The 23,620-nt window shown below is 37.4% G+C and overlaps 1 protein-coding gene across 2 annotated transcripts in view; it reads left to right on the forward strand.

The window, feature by feature from the left end:
- CNTN4 (contactin 4) overlaps positions 1-23,620 on the forward strand; it is a 900,795-nt gene that overhangs the window by 433,531 nt on the left and 443,644 nt on the right. For both annotated transcript variants that reach the window (XM_043587960.1, XM_043587961.1), the window contains exon 3: positions 7,898-8,038. In XM_043587960.1, the coding sequence (XP_043443895.1) occupies positions 7,984-8,038 (55 nt within the window). In that variant the 5' untranslated portion in view covers positions 7,898-7,983. The remainder of the gene's footprint in view (positions 1-7,897; positions 8,039-23,620) is intronic.

Raw genomic sequence — 23,620 nt, forward strand, 5'->3', positions numbered from 1 at the left:
GTACCTTCTCCCATTCTGTAGGTTGCCTTTTAGTGTTATTGATTGTTTCCTATGTTGTGCAGAAGCTTTTTATTTTGATGTAGTCCCAAGAGGTCTTTACTCCAGTTTGAATTTTTTTGTATGTGTGTATGGTATGAGAAAGTGATCCAGTTACAGGGTGCCTGGGTGGCTCACTCAGTTCTGCATCCGACTCTTGATTTTGGCTCAGGTAATGGTCTTAATTCTTGTGAGATCAAGCCCCATGTCAGGCTCTGCGCTGGCGGTGCAGAGCCTGCTTGGGATTCTCTCCTTCTTTCTCTCCTGCTCATGCTCCCTGTTTCAAAATTAATAAAATAAACATTAAAAAAAGTGGTCCAGTTTCATTCTTTTACATATCCAGTTTTACCAGCATCATTTGTTGAAGAGACTGCCCTTATCCCATTAGATATTCTTTCCTGTTTGTTGAAGATCAATTGACCATATAGTTGTGGGCTTATTTCTGGGCTTTCTATTCTGTCCTATTGATCTTTGTGTTTACTTTAATTCCAGTACCATACTGTTTTGATTACTATAGCTTTGTAAGATAACCTGAAGTCCATAATTGTGGTGCCTCTAGCTTTGCTTTTCTGTTTCAAGATTGCTTTTGTTATTTGGGGGTCTTTGTGGTCCCACAAATTTTAGAGTTGTTTGTTTTTGTTCTGTGAAAAATGCTACTGGTATTTTGATAGGGATTGCCTTAAATGTACGTGAACATTACTTTGGATAGTATAAACATTTTAATAATAATTGTTCTTCCAATCCATGAGCATGGGTCTCTTTCCATTTCTCTGTGTCATTTTCAGTTTCTTTCATTAGTGTTTTATAGTTTTCAGAGTGCACGTCTTTTACCTCTTTGGTTAGGTTTATTCCTAAGTATTTTATTATTCTTATGAGCACCACACATAGAATTTAAAAGCATATCTCATACAACTTTGCGGGATGGGAACATGCTGTAAACTGAGAAATAGTGCCATGCTCTAAATAGATTTGCTGATGACAAAGCCATGGTGACTACCATTCATTTCACTAATTATCTTTCAAATAGACAACTGTTCTATTATATGATGGTGCAAGCCAGGCCTTCAAAGCTTCAAGATTACTTACAAGCAATCTAGTTCACCTTCCTCTTTTATTGGTGGAGAAATTTGCCAAGCAATTAAGTACAACACTGAGCCAATAACCCAGTTATGCTGACTCTTAATCCAAGGAACTTTTAAAATACTGCACTGCAATTATTGAGATTACTTCAGTTTTTTGAAAATTGTCTCCTAAGTAATAACGTGTAAAGGTCCAACATCAAAGTATATTAAAGTTTTATAAGGAGAAAGTGATTGTGGGTATATATTCTAAGAAACTTAAGAAAATTTTGAAAATTAGTGTATAGAAGTCTCTTGTCTCTCAGGGTGTATAAAATATATCCTTCAGTGACCACAATGATGAGATACTGGCTAGCTTGACTTTTATCTCCAAGGATATCTTTCTAATGTAATTATTGTATTTCTGGTTAGAATTGCCACAAGTGGTAGACACTGTTTTGTCCAAAAAGGCTTTAAAAATGAAGAAGATTGTCCACTTTAACTGACCCTCTCTTATTCCTCAAGGCCTTCTCTAATGAAGTTTTACAATGGATATAGAGTCCAAATCAGCCGATAGGTGATGTACAGTCTAAATAAGGGATTCCATCTTATGCATGCCTACCTCTTGGTAATTAGGTGGGGTTTTCTAAATGTATTGTCCAGCCCTTTTATATTTTTTCTTCTTTACACTGTCCTCTCTGTTCTTTGAGATGTTTTGGAATGAGCAATCCAATGAGAGAAACCATGCAACATATGTTTTTTCACCATTCCTAAAGGAGACTTGTTGCAGTGTCCACAGAAATAGGGAAAGCATCAGGGACATAGAAATGGAAATGTGTCTTTTCTAGTACATAGAGTAAAAAGCTAAAACAGGGAGAAAAGCTAGTAAGCAAATTTGATTGAGTGATACGATAGGAATTTTCACTCTCCAAGAAGAACCTGTAGGCCAGCTACCATAACCATAGGAAGTATGCATTATATGTATTACTCATTTGACATATAAACTAACTTGTACAGTCAGGAATCTTTTCTACCTGCTGAGTTGTTGTTCCCTTGTGGGTAGAGACCTTGACCTTGGCTCTTTTCATTCTGCACATTACCATTTGATTAATGGGCACTCAGTAAATATCTGTTGACTGATTGAACACTAAGATTTGACTGTATGCCATTTTCCCTTGAATTGATTGGCAGATTGCTTTCTAAAGAAGCTAGATTTCTCTCTTGCTTCCAGTTTTGTTCACTGCTCCCCCACCATTGTGATTGACTGCACCCCTCATTAGCTAATTATAGAGTTAAAAATGCTCAACTGTACAACTGGGCAATATGAATGATCCTTTTTAAAATTCCTGCCTTAAGAATGGCTGCCCTCTAAATAATAATTAGTAAGAAAACAAATGTTCATGTTGCTCTTACACTTGGAAGGAAACGAACTTACTCACATTTGTGCTGTTGTAAGAAGTTTGTGAATTAACTCTAGCGACATGTAGTCTTCTAACTAGATCTCAGCTCAGAAGCTTTGCTGTATGAATGTTACACAGATTCTGCACTATTACTCGTATCTCGCTTCATTTCTGCAGAGGGACAAAATGAAAAGCAGAGTCAGAAAAGAATCACTATCAGAACTTTATGTCATGCTTTAAAAGACACATAGTTTATTTACATTTTTGTCACTGGGAGAAAAAACCATAGGACTTTAAGTATGAAGACATAGATTTGAGTACTGGCTCTATTGATTTCTAGACATTTGGCCTTGGCCAAGTTCCACAGCCTCTCACAATCTAATTGCCAAAGCTATAATTTTTTAGAAGATAATGATGCTTGATCTTCATGGTCCTTATGAAGGCTAAAATAAGAAGAGAATGTAAAAGCACATGGGATGTCCACAAAGGATATTAGTTACATGTTCTTTTATTTACATACCAACTATTGACTGCCTACTCTATGCCATGCACTGTCCATATGTCTCCTTTTTTTTTTAAATTTTTTTAATGTTTATTTTTTGAGAGAGAGAGAGAGATACAGTGCAAACAGGGAAGGGACAGAGGGAGAAGGAGACACAGAATCCAAAGTAGGCTCCAGGCTCTGAGCTGTCAGCACAGAGCCTGATGTGGGGCCTGAACTCACGAACCATGAGATCATGACCTGAGCCAAAGTCAGACACCTAGCCGAATGAGCCACCCAGGCGCCTCTCCATGTGTCTCTTATTTTTTTTTTAATTTATTTTTTTTTAATTTTTTTTTTAACGTTTATTTATTTTTGGGACAGAGAGAGACAGAGCATGAACAGGGGAGGGGCAGAGAGAGAGGGAGACACAGAATCGGAAACAGGCTCCAGGCTCTGAGCCATCAGCCCAGAGCCTGACGCGGGGCTCGAACTCCCGGACCGCGAGATCGTGACCTGGCTGAAGTCGGACGCTTAACCGACTGCGCCACCCAGGCGCCCCTCCATGTGTCTCTTAAATCAATGATTCCCTACCTTCATAAAGTTTACATTTCATTTGTGGGGGGGATTTTAACCTCCACATAAATAATAATAATAGCTAATATTCACTTTCAAAACATATGTCAGTTGACCTGTATACCATACTTGTGAGAAAGATAAGGTTCATGCCACGATCCCCAATCTATAGACAAATATGTTTACAAAGATTAAATTGCTTTCCCCAAGTCTGATAACTGAGACGAACCAAAATGAAAGAATTCCATGTGTTTGATTCCAAATCCAGTGTTTTTCCAGTCTGTCTTGTTGCCATGAGGACTTGAAATTTTTATTATATATTGGAAGTATACTTAGTAATTAGAGAGTTAATTTGTTGACCAGAAGAGAAAAAGCAAATGGGGTAGAATAGATATTCTATACTTCTGAGGATTGCATTTAAAGCAAATCCCCATACTCCTAAATCAACCTTTTATAGGTCTTTTCCTTGTTAAAGGCATTGTCCTCATCCTCTTAGCCTTCAGATTCAAGTCCAAATTCTTTAGGATACATTCAAGCAGTTTGGTTATCAGGCCTCTGACTTAGACTGGGCTGGGCGGGGCTAGGCTGTTTTTAACAAGGATGGCAGCTAAGTGTCAAGAACCTGAACTCAGTGCCTTGCATAAATTCTCACTAATTCTTCCAGTAAGCCTGGAAGACAGGTATTATTGCCACTATTTTACAAATGAGCCACTTAGCTGGGGAATGGGAGGCCCAAGATTAAAGCACAGTACTGACTTTCAGACTTTGCTGCTTTCATTATCTTGTATTGTGGCAACTTGAACTCTAAATTCGCAGCTTCATGCCTGTGTGTTTTCCTTATCCCTTGGCTTAGAATTTCCTTCCTCCCTCTTATTGATCCTTTAAACTTAGTTCAACTGTTGAGGCCCTTTGGAGAGCTTTCTTGAAGCCCTAGCCCCACTGCCCCACAATTCAGTTAGATGATAACTCTTTTGCATCCTTAACACTTTGTACCTAATAGACTTATAATGTGTGTTGAACTGCATTATAATGACTGGTTTAGTTCCTTCTCTTGTCAAGCCAGCAGTGAGCTCCTTGAGGACAGGGCCTCACTTCCATTACCTCTGCACACCTAACACCTTGTACTATTTCTGTTGCACAATAAGCACATCTCCTTATTTGTTGAGTTGAATTAGAGCTACTTGGATACCAGCAGAATTTTAATTTAGCAGAGTGCTAAATCAAATAATTATATGATCAGACCCTGCACGTAGGTTCTTGAAAACCAGGACTCTTAAGGAAGAACTGAATCCTGCTTTTGTCTTAAGTACTTTACAGGGAGGTCTTTGGTATTACTGTCAGTATAAGAGTATCAGAATTGTTTGAAGGGTTGAAGGCTAGAGGCATTTTGCTCTGTTTAGCAGTGTGTAAAAATAACCAGAGAATTCTCAGTTAATCTCCTTCCGGCTCAGCCAGAGAAAGCAACTGAGTCCTCTTTCATTGTTTGGCTTCCTCTGTAGGATTTACGAGTCTAATTCTTGGGCAAGGTCTCAAAGTTAGTGCTGAGTATACTACCTTTTGCTATAGCCACCTTAGAATAAACCAGGGAGAACTCTGAGCTGCAGGAGAGATCTATTACCACCATAACTCTTGGCTCATCCTGCAGCTTTCTTTCTGGCTTTAGCAAAAAAAACCCCTGGAATTATGAAACTTTTTATCCTGTACCACAGTCCCACATGAGATTCATGAATCTTCAGCTCCATACAGAAAACGTGGTGCTCTGGCTAATACTACCCACTAGACAAATTACTGTCAATGACCCCATTATTTCTGATTAGTAAAGGTGAACCTTACTGTCTTCAATGTAAATAAATACCAATAGGATTCCTGAATTCCTTCATCCTTAAAAATTTACAGCTCTTAACACATACTATAAATAGCATCATATCATGAATTAAATCTTTATCATGAAATTGGGTACATTTTCTAAGCTAATTTTAATTGCTTCAAGAAACTGCTTAACATTGTAAATCAATCCCCAGGTCTGAGATGACATTTCCCTCACAAAATTAATTATTAATACCCTGATCATTTGCTTAAGACATTAATAGTTTTCATTGATCAGCACATCCTGTTTATCTAAAATGGCCTAATCACCATGCATGTCAGAAGAGTATCTGAACATATCCAATTAGAGATGCCGCCTGCTTTCAGCCACATCAGCAGATCAGAAGTTAAGAGTCCCTTTTGTCTTCACAACATATTAAGTCTAGCTTTATCAGAAACTTAGCTATTTAAGGGCACAAAAGAAGGATGAGTTCTCCAATGATGGTTCTTCACTTTCTGTTAGCTTTCTTGTAAACATAAAGGCTTCTCAGTGATCATGTGGTATAAATTAATGCTAAGAGCCCTTGATTAACGAGCTTGTGCTGGTCTATTTTTTCATGTGAGCCTGTGTTTACTCACAGTGTTTTCCTTATGAGTGAGAGTGAGATGAGAAACCCCAGGTTATTATCAGATTAAAAATATTGGAGCTACAATAATAATAATATCTATTGTTTTATCATTTATCATATTTATCATAACATTTATCATATTGTTAATATCATTTATATGGCACTATATAGTTTTCACTCACTTATTAAGTAGATATCACTTGAAACAATCTTGAGAGGGAGGGAGGATGGGGTGCGTACCCAGGACCATGCAACTAGTTATAGCCATGCTTGTAAAGAGATTTTGAGTCTCCCAGTTTCCTAGCGTTCTCCTTTATTTGACTAAATGATAGATAGAAAGGATCATGCTCATCTTTGAAACCCCAGTGGGAGCTCCTCTCTTTTATAAAGTCTCCCAGGCCAGCAAGTTTCCTCCTTCCTTCCCAATGGCATATTGTATTGCAGTTTTTTGAAATGTGCACAACTGCCCTCATTGGAGTAGGAAGATATTCTTGATGCTAGAATTTTTGTATGCATTTTGGCAGGTCCAAGTGCCTCACCTAGTATTTGGCAAGCAGAGGGTGCCCCATATATGCAACTGCATGGCTGGCTGGCAGTATAGAGGGAGAAGGGATGGGTAGATGAGAGCAAGTGCAGTAGAGAGTTCTGTTTTCTAAGGTCGTGTTGCAAACCTTTGGCACCTGACAATGATTTGGCTTTGTTTGGTTCACACATTGTTTAAAAAAAATATTTTGACCTAATTCCAAGTATTTAAAACTTGGGAGATTCTCAAAGTGTCTGGGTGGTTCAGTCGGTTAAGCATCCAACTTTGACTCACGTCATGATCTCGAAGTTCATGAGTTCCATCCCCGTGTTGGGCCCTGTGCTCACACCTCGAGGCCTGAAAGCTGCTTCAGATTCTGTGTCTCCCTCCCTTCTCTCTCTCTCTCTCTCTCTCTCTCTCTCTCTCTCTCTCTCTGCTCCTCCCCCACCTTTCAAAAATATATAAACATTAAAACATGGGAGATTTTTCAAAATACAATAGTATTTGCAAATTTTCTTTGAAAAGGTCCTGCCACCCTGGGTCTATGCACCATATGTTAGCCATTAGCTTGAGCTAAGGAATACCCTCCAGCTTCATACAGGACCTGGCTGTGTTTTCCAGAGTGCCCATGTTTGCCCACCTGCTTCACTCATACTTACTTAATTTGTAGCCTTTGGAATACAGAACAAGGAGCCTTTCTTTACTACAGAGTTATCCTAATTTAATATTCCCGGATAATGGAAGAATCACTGTTGTAAATCATGTTCAGGATTTGTCCAAAAGAATCTCATTGCCAGCTACTCATAGTTGGTAGGATTTTTTTTTTTTTGGTAGGCACAAGAGCTGCACATTTTACTGCATTTTAGAGATGAAACATAGAACATAAGGGAAAAAATGTTTAAATTGTTAGAGTAGTTATAATTTTCCCACATGTAATTCCATTCCAAACCTTGGGAATTTTTCCTCATGGTCCAGCAGTGTTAACCCTCTCTTGTTCACTGACAGCTAAACTCTTCATGCTGACATTTTTAGCATATTATTAATTTCGAAAATAAAGAAGAACAGGGACTGGAGAATAAGGGACTAGATAGCACCTTGTAAAGAAACATAGTTCATTCCCCTGCCTTTGGATTGTTTCACATCTAATCAGAACTATTCTTGTTTTCACTCAGTAGCCACAGGGACACGTCAGCTCATCCCTGTCCAAACATTATTTGGAAGAAAAGGAAAGGAAGCTTATTTGTTTCATATCCATAATTTAACATACTTTTCTTTAATAGTACTTTTCCACAAGTGAATTTTATTTGTTTTCAGATAAAGACAAATTTGCAGAGACCACAAAAAGAAGTATCTGCAAATCTCATTGTGATGTTTCTTCTTTCCCACAGATTAAAGGTTGAACAAACTTAAAAGAAGCAGCGATTCTATTCATTTGATACTGGACTTGAAACTCCTTTGACCTCAGAAACTGAAGATGAGGTTGCCATGGGAACTGCTGGTACTGCAATCATTCATGTTGTGCCTTGCAGGTAGAGTGTCATTTAAAAACTTTTTGATTTAAAAATGCTACTGTATTTCACACTAATTCAAAAGTGGGCCTTCACTTTCGATGGCCATGATAAAATTGTAAGAGTGCGTGCTACGATGACTAGCATTTGCTGACACTGTTGAATCTGCTTTCCTGATGGTCTTTTAGTGGCTCTTTTCATGGTGTTGTATCCAAAGCTAGACACTGATGTTTCCACCTGTCTATCTGGTCCTTTTAGAGTCCTTTGAGCCATTATTTAGTTAGAAAGTTGTTATTTTTGCTCATCCCACTGCTCAATTGCACAGAGATATTGGGCAATAAAACTGATAACATAGTCTAGAGCCTTACCTCCTTTGATGTCAGCAGATAGAAGTTTATTTGGGTAGCTCTTTCAGTGTCTCTGTTAATATTACTCCATTTTTTTCATCCTCTCTTTCATTTCGATATACCTATAGTTAGCAGAAGCTGGAAAGTAAGAAGACAGGAGATTTTTTTACCATATGCCCATGGTCAACTAGTAGACAAGGACTTTAAAGAGTTCAAACATACTATTTATTGCTTTCTCCATTTTCTGGAAGGTATGAGCCTACCACCCGACATACATAATTCATATGTTGATGGAACCTAAGTCCAACATGCACTGAGAGTTTTCAGGTTGGCATGGTGGGCATCTTTCCAGGCCTTTCAGAGGGACACCTGAACATATTTGCATTTAAGACTTTTGGTTCACCATTACTCAGATCCACGAATTCATTCAAATAATGGTACTGAGTACCTTGCAAAGACCCAGCTTTGTTCTAGTGTCTGAGAATATAACCCGGAGCAAGTAGGACACACTTACTGCTCCCTTAAAGCTGTATTAGCTGAATCGCTTCTCGGCCTTTTGGCTAAGATCAAGTGTCAAGTGTAAAGCTGTATTAGCTGAGTTCTATAGTATATAGACTGAAAGCTTGATAGAACAGATTAATTGCAACTGTTACATAATTAAAGGTAGTAATAGTAATACTAACATGTATAGGTCACTTACTCCATGCCAGACACTATGCTAAACTCTTGTACTTTAGCTCATCTCATTCCACCATGACCACTAAGAAGTAATAACTGTTTATTTATACTCGCATGTCTATTTTTATTATTATTACTGAAATGGCAAGAAGTTAAGAAACTTACCCAGGGTCACCAAGCCAGTAAGTGGTGAAACTGTTAAGTTTCTGACTCAAACAGACAAACTCTAGAATCCATAGTTTTGATTATTATAACATACAGTATTTTAGCTATATTGTTGATTTGTCCAGTTCATGCTTGCAAATGTATTCTTGAAATTTGGGGTTTTATTTTTACTGTGTTTTTTTAAACACGAACTCTCCTTCACTCATAAGTAATCCCCTGCCTTTAAATCCTGAACCTCTTGCCTTTGCAAACATCCTCACCATTCCCTGATTTTGGACATTTTGCCATCTAGCCATCTGTTTTAACTTTATCACTTCCCTTCCTCATCTGGTCAGAGCCTAAATCATGTCATCCCAGCAAAGTACATCAGGCTCTGTGCCTCAGTTGCTTTTCTCTAGTCTTTTTTATGGACTTTGACCCTCCTAAAAAGGCCTCAACTGAGTCATTCTGGCTTTAACTTCTAATGACTCTGGGATGAATGTATTCTTTAAAGCTGAAAACATGAATTGATGTCACAGTATTTGACTACAGCAATGTGCTTATTTAACCCACTGTGCTGAGTAGATGTCAAGAAATTAAAGAGTTGAAAATCGAGGAAGACATTAATCTCCTCAGTTGTGTTTTGAAAAACTTGGACTTCTCACTGAAGATGTGTACCTGTATCTTTTTTTTCTTCACTTAGCTTTTTGTAGGGCATCAGTATATTGATTGTTTTTGTGAGCCTTTTTTGTGAACTGTTTCACATGGCATTAATATTCTCTTACCATATGCCTCCTTCAATGTAGGTAAAGTCAAGCTTTAATTAATGTTTTTGTTTTCTTGCTATTTGTCTTGATTTCGTTAATTTATATAGCACTCGACACTGAATTTTGAACAGATTTCTTTAACTGCTTTAGCTTCTCATCCTTTTCCTTTTCTGTACTTAGTTACAGCTTTCATGGTAAGTTTTTGGCAAGGAAAGTATTTATGCCTATTATATTTACCATAATTAGTAAATCTCAAATGTGTCTGTTCCATAAGAAAGAAGATCCAAATGAATAAGCAGGTTTCTATAAGAGATATACCTCGAGAGGACTAGTAATTACTTAATTAGCAATTAATAATTAGTAATTTATGGTGCAGTGGAAATGTTCTCCTCTTTTGCTAAATGCTACACTTAGTCTCTGAAAATATTTTTTTTTAAGAAGAGGGGTGCTTGTCTGGCTCAGTAGAGCATGTGACTCTTGATCTCAAGGTTGTGAGTTCAAGCCTCCTGTTGTGTGTAGAGATTACTTAGGAAGAAAGGAAGGAAGGGATTAAGGTAGGAAGGCAGGAAGGAATTAAAGTAGGAAGGACTGCAGAGAGGAAGGAAGGAAGGAATTAAGATATGAAGGAAGAAAGGACTACTGATGCCAGCAGTCTGAAAATCTAGTCCCTGCAAAATTGGTTTTAATTATTCTGCCTCTTAATGAATTTAAACTAGGGATCACAAAACTCTGCTACCTGAAAGAACAAGGAAGCGAACATGTGACTGAAACATTCTTCAAGGGATAGTGACTCTTACATGTAATAGAAGATGTTGGTAATTGTGGAAAACGAGAGAAAACATATCCTATTAAATTACAAACCAGTGCCTGGCTCTAGTCCTTCATGCTAGGTCTTCTAATTCTTCAAGACTTTTATGCATAAATCTCCTAATGTTTTAATATTGCCAACCCATTCACATTAATTTTTAAAATAAAAGGCTGCATGAAACCAACCAAATGGTCTCCCGTTTGCAAAGTTTATTTCAACCACTTGGTTTTTCTTTGTTATTATACACCTTGCCGAATACGCTACATGTTGGGGTCTCTGTACTAATAACTCTTCCTTTTGCCAAGAATGTTCATGCTCTAAATGTCCCTGTCACTTTCCCTCTAACCTTATTAAATGTCACTTAATTGGTGAGGCCTTTCTTGATGACAATACACAAATTAATATAAAGGAAAATAACTATTTTCTTTCACCAATACTTTATACCACTTTTATTATTTTATTTTTTTCTAGAATTCTTATACATGGATGAATATCTGCATATTTTATTTGTCTTTATACTAAATGTCTTTCCACACTAGAATGAAACTTTATTAAGGCAGATATTTCTGTTTGTTTTTAGACCACTGCTATATCCCCAGCATCTTCAAAATGCCTAGTGAACAGTGCCACTCAATGAGTAAATAAATATATTTCAAATAAATGAATGCTGCATACTGGCCATTAATGAGAGAGAGAGAGAGAGAGAGAGAGAGAGAGAGAGAGAGAGCGAGAGAGCGCATGAACATACACATAGGTAACTCTTTCCTCTGGTACATTCCTTAACCAGTGAAGTATGAGGAACAGTAACAAATACTGTGGCCACCTGTCATTTGGAAGGACAGTTATTAGGCACATTCTACACAGTTTCTTAGAAGTCCTCAGAAAGACTGAATCCCAGATGCCCACAGTAGTTTCTTCTAATTTTCCCTGCTTCTTTCCTGCTCCCTGGGATCATCTCCCAAATAAATGTTTCCTCCCCTCCCCAAATCCTTCCCTCAGGCTCTGCTTTTGAGGTAATCCAAACCAAAAATATGCACACACCAATTAATAGAGCAGTAGGGTAATATTGGTCATCTCAATAATTGGGAAGAAACCAGATAGGAAACATAGCTTTGACAGATTATTGAAGTGTTGACTATGTTATATATCCATATATGTATATGTGTACAAGTACTGATATGAGTAAATATAATATGCCTTTATATAGATACATCTTAAGTAATATCTAGGTCCTGGAACCAGATAGTTTCACTATTAACCATCTCTTTTATTCTTCTTACTGTTAAGTAGTTGCATTATTAGCCAGATGCTGGGCAGGTCATATGTGCCTCTCTGGGATTCACTTTATACCCCTGTACAATGAGGCTGTTAAACAGGTGGTCCCTAAAGTCCTTTTCAACTCAAAAGTTTTTGTTTTTAGCTATACACAAGGTTTGAGAAGCATAGAGATTCTGAGAGTATTAGAACTAAGCTTCAAATTTTATTCAACTAATATGAAATTTTACATATGTCCTGTGCCTTACCATGTGTTACTGATTCTGTTCACGTTGGCAGAGTTTGAAAGAAAGAGTAAAATGGCTGGTCCATTTATTTGTTCATGTGCAGCAAGAGGTGTGAAGACATTTCAAAACCCTGTGTGAATGCATGAAAAAAAAAATGCATGTTTGATGTATTCTCAGTTGATCTTGGTTCCAGGGAGGCTAAGTTTGTTCCCATCTCTGTGGTGCAGTTTAGCAATTTCAGCAATTATCTCCTTTTGAGAAAGTGCATCCGTTCCAAATGCAAGCATTTTATTGACTTGCTCACAAAATCCATGCTGTTGTCACAGCTGCATCTGGGGATAGGTAGTGGAGTAAAGGTCCTGTATAATTCAGGAGAGACCTATTCTAGGATTGGTAAGTGTTCACAAAATGTGGAGGAAGGAGGAGCCCTGGGTTGAATAGTTTAATCACATTCATGTCGCTTGAATCGATGACAATAAAATTGACAATACCTGCAATCAGAGTCCTTGGAGAGAATGTTCAGTGGTCTTCAGAAGGGATGTTAGGCTCAGGAAATGTCTTATCAGTAAGACAAAAGTAGACTGTCTATGGTTTTAGCTTATTCCACGGTAAGAGAACACAAATACACATTAGGAACTTCCAGTATTTGTTGATGTTGAACTCAGTTAACATCATCTTTCCACATAATCAGAACATTCCAACAAAGTTGAGGATCATCCCTAAAACATCTTCCCTTCTTCATAATGCCCATATAGTCTCACCAGAATGGAGAGCACACTGAAGTTAGTTTCAGAGCTTATGCTCACAGTGCAGCCAGGTACAAAATTTGAGTTCTTCATATTTTCATATTTTTTTACAGAATAAACAGAATAATGGGCAACATTCAAATAGTTTACAGTTCTAGATAGAAATTAAACCTAGTACTGCCTCTGCTTTTGCAAAAGCTACAAGTATTCAATGATGATAAAAAAAACAACAATTGAGTAAGTCTCAGTTTCCATATAGCTACTGCAAAGCATAGTCTTGTAGTGACCTCTTATTTTATTGCTTCTTTTTCTAAGAATCTGGTTTGCCAATGCATTTATAGTCATGCTGACTGAAGCCAAAGAATGGATTTCCTCTTTCCTCTGTGCTGTCTTCTAACCATGGTCATTAAATGAAGCCAAAGCAGTAGAAAGATTTACCAAGAAGAGAGCTAATAACTACATTAAAAAGCAGTGACTCTAGTGATGAAAATTCAGGAAAGGAATGGGAAGAACTATGCCCAGAAAATAATAAATAGCAAGTGGAAAACTCCTTTTGAATATCATTTTAAGTATTTAAGTACATTTCATGGTAGGATAATAAAAATGAGTAATGAAGATGTTGAGGTAAATAGAGAAACTGGCAACAGCTTTATATCCCCATAGGCATGGACATATAGTAGCATCATACAACCCAAAAGTTCTTAGAAATATTCAATTTTAGACCGCTCCGGAAGCAAAGTCATTAATGGCTTCATTAGATATGCACAGCCAAGCTGGATGTCTTAACTATATAAAACTCTCTTACTGATAGAGTCTAGGACATGTATCTACAAAAACAAAAGAAAAGAAAAAAAGAAAGAAAGAAATTCTGTTGAATGAAACATATTAGGAAGAAGGGAAAAAACAGTTGAAAATCTAAATATAACCATGCATTTCATATCAGCTTGTGCAGTAATTTTCTGTAGAAATGTGGAATTAAGCCTAGAGCTTGAGGATAGCAGGTAAAAGGATAGCCTCTGGCAACTCCAACCTTGTCAGAAATGTGACCTGGAGACCCAACAGTGCTGGTAGTTAAGAGCATGGGGCTTTGAGATAAAATAGATAGGTCTATTGTTTAAAAGCTGTGTAATCTAGAGATTCTATCTCCCTAAGTCTTTGGTGACCCCGCCATCTATAAAATGGACAGAATAAGTATATTTACCTCATTTAGTTTATGAGGATTGAGATCATGTATATGTTCTTCGTGCTTAACACATTGTCTGATACTTAGCACCATTCCTTGTGAGCTACTGTTCATTGAGTGATTGAACACACATTTGAGGATCTGCCAGTGCGAAGCATCGCACTGTTCTCTAAGAATGTAGTTCTAAGTGAAACATAGTCCCTGTCCTCTTGGCCCTGGTGGTCATGATGATGATAACAATGACCATGATGATACCAGTATCAGCTTCTTAGCACACTGGTGTCTGGCCTTCTTCAGTGGTTGAAGATTGCATAGCAGAGTTTATAGCTCATTTGTTGCCCTTCCTTCACCTTTTTGCAACATGACCTCATCTTTAAAATGGGGGTTATAATAATAATAATGAAGAATACCTATGAAAAATGAATACCTAAATTGATTAAATCTGTATGTTTAAAGGCACTTAGGAAGGTATCTAAGTCACCTAGACAATGTGTTAGTTGCTGTTAATGTCATTATTAACATCATCACCAGCAGCAACAAACCTGTGGGCATCCATTTGCGTGTACAGCAGCCACAACATTTAGAGTCTACCTACTAGAGGGAAGGCACCTAGAACAGTTGCCAGTTGGAGCCATATATCTGGGGAACTGGCCCTGGGAAAGTGCTGGGAAGGTTTTTGTGATAGGGCCTCCAGAAATTATCAAGTTGCAAAGAGATGAGGTTTCTAAAGAGAGAAGGATCTGATGGCTCAAAATGATGAAAGATTTCTAAAATAAATTTTACAGAACAACAATAACAACAACACCTAAGACAAAGAAAGGTGCACATAAAAGCCCCTAATGAACTGTGATGGAATGTGCCGGTGTAAAGACTGTGTGCTGTGCCATACCCTTCTATTCTTCTCTCCCCCTAAACTCCCGTTGTTGATGTCAACCAGATACTTCATCCATATGATAAACAGAGTTTGATAAGGATATTGCCCCACACTGTTTTAATACTACCCTTAATCTGTTTATTGCTTGTTAACTATGAAATATTTGCTGAACAGTCTGTTTAGCAAGCCTATTAGGGGCTGGTGGCAACTACAAGAATAATGAGTGAAAATTTATCGAGCATATCTGTGCCAAATATAGTATCACGTTCTTGAGTGCAGTATTCCATTTAACCTGACAATAACCCATTTCCTAGATGAGGGGTTACATGTCCTGACTAAGGAAGCAAAGCAGTATTTGAATTTGAGTCTATCCAGCTCCAAAGCCTGGGCTGTTAACTGTGATGGTATGATATCTAATGACACCTAGTCCTTGTCCTATGGAGCTCACCATCTTGTAAAATACTATGAAACACTACTTCTCGAATGCAGTCCATGTACCAGCAGCATCAGCATCACCTAGTAATGTAGTAGAAATGTAAATTCCTGGGCCCAAGCCCAGACCTACAGAATCAGAATTTGTGGAAATGAGCCCCTCAGTGTTTGTTTTAACAAGCGATCTATAAGATTCTGATGCTTTTGAGTGCTTGAGAATCACACTTAATGCTTTCAGAGGCAGGTAAGGCAGAAATTGTCATTATCCCAATTTTACATGTGGGGATCTGAGTGGTAAGTGACCTGCTCAAGGTTATATGCCTGGCATTGATGGCAAAGCTAGAATCTAAGCTTTGTGATTCATAACCTGGTGGCCTACTTTCCCCCCTGGTATATATGCTCTCTTTTCACTCAGTCTGGTTTTCAGAGCACCTTACTGAATACCTGCTAATACAAAGTAAGGGCTTTTTATGCTGAAGAGGTGTCCTGAGTATTGAAATAATTAAATTTTTCTGCTTAGCCTTGTTTCACTGCCTGTGAACCACTACCAGGCGATACTGTCCTGTGCTCTTTATCTGTTTTATGATGTAATGAATTCAGAAAAGATGTTGTTCTTTAATTTTGAAGGGAAATAGCACTATGGGTAGAATCTTGGGAAAGCAGAAAATAAAAGAAAAATGTCCCTTGATGCTACAAATACAGTATAATGACTCATCTTTTTGGTAAACAATAATGTACATATATTAGGTGTGATTTATGTGCTTAGAGAGATAGAGGAAGATATTTTGCAAACCCCTAGTGGATTGTCAGGTTGTTTGGTCTTCTTAGAGTAATCCAGAATCCTTTCCCTTAAGGAAGAAAACATATCATTTTGTTTTGGAAAGAAATAATTCCAGGGGATATAGCTCACCCCTTCAGATATGAATTGAGATGTGTGTCCAGGGTTCTCTTTTCTGCAGCAAGGTTTGGAAAAAGGCCACAGAAGACCGACCCCCTCTAAAGCTTTTAAATTTGTGCTGAAGCCAGCCACAGTTAGCTATTGAGCACTTGACATGTGAGTAGTCCAAACAGTTCCCAAATCTGTAGTAGTTTCTTTCCTAGGGCAGCTGAAACAAATTACCACAAAGTGGCTTAAAACAATGGAAATTTACTCTCTTATGGGTCTTGAGGCTGGAAGTCTGAAGTCAAATGTTGGCAGGGCCACACTCACCCTGTAGGTTCTAGGGAAGAATCCTTCCTTGACTCTTCCTGCCTTCTGGTTTTGGCAGCAGTCCTTGGCATTCCTTGTCTTATAGATGCATCACTTAAATCTCTGCCTGCACCTTCACATCACCTTCTTTCCGTGTTTGCCGTGGGATGTTGGAAACCTAATACAAAGAAAACATATAAAATACCTCTAGTCGTTCTTATACGAATTACATGTTGAAATGAATACATTGGGCTAAACAAAACATTAATTTGCCAGTTTGTTTTTATTTTAATGTAGGTGCTAGAAAAATGTTAATTATATATAATGTGGCTCACATTATACTTTCATTGAATAGCAGGGCCATAGAAGGTATAGGAACTAACCTATTAATCCTTAGTTTGAAAGTGTAGCTGAGGAGAATTCCCTTCTCTTTCTGTCTTTGTAGAAGTAGAAACCCCATGCTGGTAACCCTGAGCCTGAGGGGAAGTTGACTGGGAACAGGTGCAGAGGGGGGAGGTACAAAATGTAAAGTTTCTAAACTTTGGACTCAAAGAATGGGGTAAATGCTTTGTTTATCACAGTACCTCTGAGGTGCCTTTATAGAAGAAAGAATGTCAAAGTCTTCTATCCAGCAAAAACAGTGAAGTATTCAAGACCAGAGGAGTCTTTGAAAAGCAGAATTTCTAACAGAAAAATCAGCAAAGCACACTGACCCGAATAGAAATAATGTGTGCAGAAATGTATATAACCATATTATTCATAATAGTCAAAAAGTGGGAACAACCCATTAGTTGATAAATGGATGAACAAAATGTGGAGTTTTATTGGTGGAGTATTATTCAGCCATAAAAAGGAATGGAGTACTGATACTCCAACAGGAATAAACTTTTGAAATATTCTTTTTTAAATGTTTTTAAAAGATGATTTATTTATTTTGAGAGAGAGAGAGAGAGAGAGAGAGAGAGAGAGAGAGAGAGAGCGCACACCCAGGCAGGATAGGGCAAAGGAGAGAGGAAAAGAGAGAATCCCAAGCAGGCTCTACACTTAACACAGCACAGAGCCTGATGTGGGTTCTAACTTATGAACTCGGAGATCATGACCTGAGCTGAAATCAAGAGTCAGATGCTTAACTGATTAAGCCACCCAGGCACCCCAACTTTTGAAATATTCTAAGTGAGAGAAGCCAGACAAAAAAGCCCATATTTTTTTATGAATTCATTTGTATAAATTATACAAAACATGGAAATCTATAGAGACAGAAAGTAGATTAGGGTTGCCCAGAGGGGGACATAGGAGAGGACAGCAAATGACTGCTGTTGGGTATATTGTTTCTTTCAGGATGTTGAAGATACTCTGGAACTATGTAGTGATGACCGTACAACCTTATGAATATACTGTAAAACTACTTGTTTTAAGTTAAGGCTGCAGTAACCACAGATTTGGTGGCTTATAAGCAACAGAGATTTTTTGCTCACAGTTTCTGTGGGCTAGAAGTCCAAGATCAAGTTTCCAGCTTCCTTATGTTCTGTCGAAAAAAGGTCGTCTTCCACATGGCAGATTGTCAACTTCTTTCTGTGTCCTCATGATATGGTGGAAGGTGCAAAGGATCTCTTTAGAATCTGTTTTGTCAAGGCATTCATTCCATTCATGAGAGTTCTGTCCTCATGACCTAATCACCTCCCAAAGCCCCTACCTCCTAATGTCATCACAGGGCTGGATTTCAGTATGGGAATTTGAGGGGAAAACAAATACTCAGATCATTATGCCATTTAATTGTACATTATAAAAGGGTGGATTGTATTGCATGTGAGTTATATCTTAATAAAAAAAAACCCTGAGAAGAAAACTAAATATTTTTGATATCTTATTAAACATTCCATTTTATTGAGAGAGCCTGTTTTGTTTTCAGGATGTCAGCCTTACTCAGGGCCAACTTCCCATATACATGATGAACAGGATTACGGGATTGTGGACCTTTCCCGACTCCCTTATTTTAGGCAAGTGAACTGGTTTTGCCAAAGACACAGAGATAATTAGTGGCATAGTCAGAATCCACGCTTCCCAAATTTTAATCCCAGTCTGTCTTCCACTGCTCTATTAAGGTACCTCCTAGGGTGTGTTTATGGACATTGGAGGTTTCATTCTAGCCTACACCCAAAGTGTAAATTCTGTAATAAGAGAAAAAAACAAACAAACATACATCTCATTGGTGAGAGGACTCTGTGATACTGGCTTCTTCCCTGAACAAGAGAGGGGCACTAATGTAAGTGGAAAGAGACCAACTGTGTGTGAGTGATCTTGAGGACGCAGGATGAGCATTGTCATCAATTTTGTCCCATGTTGGCATTTCTAGGAAGCAGAACATCTCTTTATTTACTGCCTGTCTATACAAAACTGCCTGTCTATACTGCCTGTCTATACAAAACTTAAAAATCTACACTGAGTTTGTGATTAAACTTCCACCTCCCTGAGGATTATGTCCCAAGCCAAAGCTTTGTAAATAGTTTTGATACAAAAAACTTTTTTGATACAAAAAAGTTTTCTGTCTTTTTGAAGACAGAAAGAGGATAAATAGGAGAACTATCTTTTTGTTTACTTTTTGATTTAAATAGGTTGAATTTTTAAAAATGTGGCTCCTAACAAATTTAAAATTACCTGTGTGATTTGCATTCTCTTTTTACTGGACTGGCTACTCTAGAAGTTGTCTCAGGTTTCTTTTCAGTCAGGTGTCCCAAATTTTTTCTTCAAAAGGCTACATAGTAAATACTTTAGGTTTGGGAGACCATACAGTCTCTGTTTTAACTACTCAAGTCTGCCCTTTGAGTACTAAAGTAACCACACACAATACATGTAAGTGTGGCTGTGTTTCAGTAAGACTTTATACATATGTAAAAAAAAATGTATATTCAGATACAAAGTATCTGAAGAATGTTTGAAGTCAAATAGATTATTTGAAAGGTATGAACGCAGCAATGTTATTTGAACTACTTAAGTTAAAAGAAATAAAAATCAATATAAACTCCCTGGTGTCAACTATATTGCTTCCACTTAAGTGACATCGATACAAGAAAGGAATTAACACACCTAGAGACGCATCCCGCTTGTTGATGTGGAAACAAGTGTCAGAATAAGTCAGGATAAATTTGAGATGCAGAAGAAAGCATTGCTCTTTTCTAAGGAGCTTTGAAGATGAGTCTAGTAGTTGACCTAACATACCATTGTAGCAAATACACTACTTCAGCAGTCAGAGATTCACATATTTTCAAAGATGTGCTGTTACCCAGTCCCTTTCTCTTTGGGCAGGTGAGAAAACCAAAGAGCCAAAAGATAAATTCATTTGCCCACGTTCACATGTCTCACTGCTCTCAGAGCAAAGATGAAATATTGGGAATGTTTGATCGACTTTTATTTACTATTTTAACAAAATAGTAATTTTTCCCAATTGGACTTGATCTTAATAGCTGTGTTTTTGTCACATCAAAACATGTCTATACTCTATGTAAATGGGCATGGAATTTTATTATTAAGAGAGTTTTAGAAATTTGTGATTGCCTCTGTCAGCTGTTTTCCCACCTGTGATAGTAGTTTTAGGTAACTTGGCTAATAATACCCTGTAGTCTTTTGAGACAGTGGCAAATAAATTTGGAGAAGAAATTAGATTGTTAATATTAGACCTTTTGGTTCTTTTGAAAATATTTACCTATGTTTTACTTATCAATTTATTACCCTATGTAATAACAAATTACTAAGCATGTACTATCTTGTGTGTACTGATAGATGTTGGGCATACCAGGATATTTGTTGTTTGGTCCATGGATTTAAGGAGTTTATAATCTTGTGTGCGGAAACAATTTGTTTCAAACTAACATGTCCTGAGAGATTTAAGTGAGAACTCCAGGCAAAATACAGTGTTCCCAATGAACCATACTGTTACACTTTCTTAACACATTGCTTTGGTACAGCCTATAGTGGATAAGACCATGGTCCTGGGGCTGAGATAAATCTGGGTTCACAATCTGTCTTAAGTGTGGTTACTGAATTGCTTGATGAACTTGGTTAATTCTCTAACAAAGGAGGCTTAAAATATTTAGAACAGTGACTGACCTATAATCAGGGTATGATAATAATGTCTGTTGAAATCATTTATTAATAACAAAGAAGCATGATCTTCTTCCTTTTTCCCACTGAATCCCAATGTATCCAAAACACTTGCATTTACTTTATATTCAATGGGTTTTGAATTACATAGTATGAATAAAGAAGAAAGACTGTAGTAGGAGTGTAACAGGAAGAGAATGCTGAAGTCAGGCATGCCTTCTGGCCTATCATCGATAAAACTAAGTAGGGAAAGTGATGGTGTTTAGTTTTGTTCTCAAGTTGACAAAAAAGGGGGCAGGTCATGACCTTATTCATAGGTAGGGATGGAGGAAGAAAACAAGATTGATGACTTTTTCTCTTATGTGATTATATTTTAAGGATAAATCTCTATTTTTTTCTTTATATAGCAATATAGGAACAAATGTATATAAGCATTTTTAAAAATTTTTTTTTCAACGTTTATTTATTTTGGGGACAGAGAGAGACAGAGCATGAACAGGGGAGGGGCAGAGAGAGAGGGAGACACAGAATCGGAAACAGGCTCCAGGCTCTGAGCCATCAGCCCAGAGCCCGACGCGGGGCTCGAACTCACGGACCGCGAGATCGTGACCTGGCTGAAGTCGGACGCTTAACCGACTGCGCCACCCAGGCGCCCCTATATAAGCATTTTTTTACCCAGTCTATTGGCCAATCTGCTAATATTTGAATTAGAGAATTTTAGAAATTAAAGAGAATACTGTATCATTCATCTAACATTATCATTACTGTTAATCATTATTACTTTACCTGATTTGTCCTATTTCTTACCATTGCAACATGAAATAGAGTCCTACATTGCTTTATAATAGTAATAATAACACCAATAATTGCTATCCTCTTCCTTCTCATATAAATGCTTTTGAATACATTATATAAATAATATTGGGTTCAAAGTAGGCCTAATGTGGCTAATATCATCACCTCTGCATTATAAGAGGGAGAAATCAGAGTAAGGAAGTGGATGAAAGTCATGAGGTATGGCTTCACCAGTAGCAGATATTTTCCTCCCATTCTGTCCTGGTCATCATCATCCTCAGTCTTTACCAGGTTCCTTCTAGAGCAGCACTCTTGGTTTCATAGTGTCCTGTGCATAACCCCCCTTCATTAGCTTCCTCCTCAGTTATTGACAGGATACATTATGATGGACAAGACCAAATTAAACTGCGCAAATGTTACTTCCCCAATTTGCTTTATTTTTGGATGTAGCCACAGTATAGTGATCTCTGCTTTCTTTCCAAGGAGGAATCTTTCCCCCATTTTCTTTTCTTTTGAGTTGCCATCTTGGTTTTCCCTCCACTCCTTATGGTAATATACATTATCTCTCCGTCTGACATAAGCTGGGTATGTTCTTTCTTCCTCCTATCTTCCTTTGCTTTTTTATTCTAATTATATCTTACCTAAAATACAAATGTAAAACAAATGAAGTTGTCTTTAAGTATTCTTTCAAATTCCCAACTGTTCACCTCCCTCTGATTTGAAATTAGTGAAGTTATAATTTATTTGTTTAAAACTAAGCTAATGCATTCAAATATTCGAATGTGGTATGTACTTTGCATGTGCTATCTTCTGTGCTCCTTTTAGGAGATAGAGTGAAATTCACTCAAAATCTTGTCCATGGAATAAAATACTACCTTCCCCCCAGGAATTATAACAATTTAAAGAACAAACAAAACAAAACAAAATAAAACAAAAATAAATTTACTTCTCAGAGCAAAAGAGTAAATAACAAAAATTCAATAGTATTTGTCTGGGTCAACAGTTTTTGTCAGGACTGGATGTGATATACTCCAAAGAATTTTACTGAGAAGTTATGAACTGCTGATGAGAGTAGCAAACATGAGTTGCACACAAGTGATCTATGCAATGTAAAAATTGTCAAGTGAAAATGAATCCTCTCCTCTTTTTACTCTTCACAACTTTTGGACATCCTATTTGGAATGCTTTTCTTCCCAGTGGTGTGATATTTGTACAAAAAACTTGGTTTTAATATAATGCTTAACTAGCAACATAGCCATATTTGAAGTGGATGCTCTAAATTTCTTGCTTCCCCTTTATGATTTTATCAACTTGTTCCATCTTATTCCAGTAAAGATAAGGAAAGAGAAGAGGAAATTGTCAGTCAGTTGCACTGCATAATTGTTTATGATTTCATATTATCTAAATTGATTACCAGTTCAGTAAAAGAGAAACAAGTAAATACATAAAGATATGTTTTGTTCAGTAATTTGAGGTCACTTTTGAGGGGCGCCTGGGTGGCTTAGTTGGTTAAGCGTCTTGACTTCGGCTCAGGTCATGATCTCAGAGTTGGTGAGTTCCAGTCCCATGTCAGGCTCTGTGCTGACAGCTCAGAGCCTGGATCCTCCTTCAGATTCTGTGCCCCCCCCTCTGCCCCTCCCTAGCTCATGCTCTCTCTGTCTCTCTCTGTCTCTGTCTCTCTCTCTCTCGTTCTCTCTTTCTCAAAAATAAATAAAACATTAAATGAAAAAAGTTTTTTAAAAAATCACTTTTGAAAAAAATGTAACTGTGTGGGAATAAATGTTAAGTAATCACCACTTACTGCGGTAACCATTTTGCAATATATACATATATCAAATCATGTTGAACACCTTAAATGAATACAATATTATATGTCAATTATTTGTCAATAATACTTTTAAAAAAGACACTCTTAAAAACATCAAAAAAAAAACCAAAAGCCTGAATTGTCCTCAGAACACTCTGAGTCCTGATATTTTCCCACAAAAATAAGACTGTCATATAGTAGACAGGTTTTTAAGATACGCTGGCATCAACTGA

This window comes from Prionailurus bengalensis, chromosome A2 (assembly GCF_016509475.1).
Source record: "Prionailurus bengalensis isolate Pbe53 chromosome A2, Fcat_Pben_1.1_paternal_pri, whole genome shotgun sequence".
Classification (NCBI taxonomy): domain Eukaryota; kingdom Metazoa; phylum Chordata; class Mammalia; order Carnivora; family Felidae; genus Prionailurus; species Prionailurus bengalensis.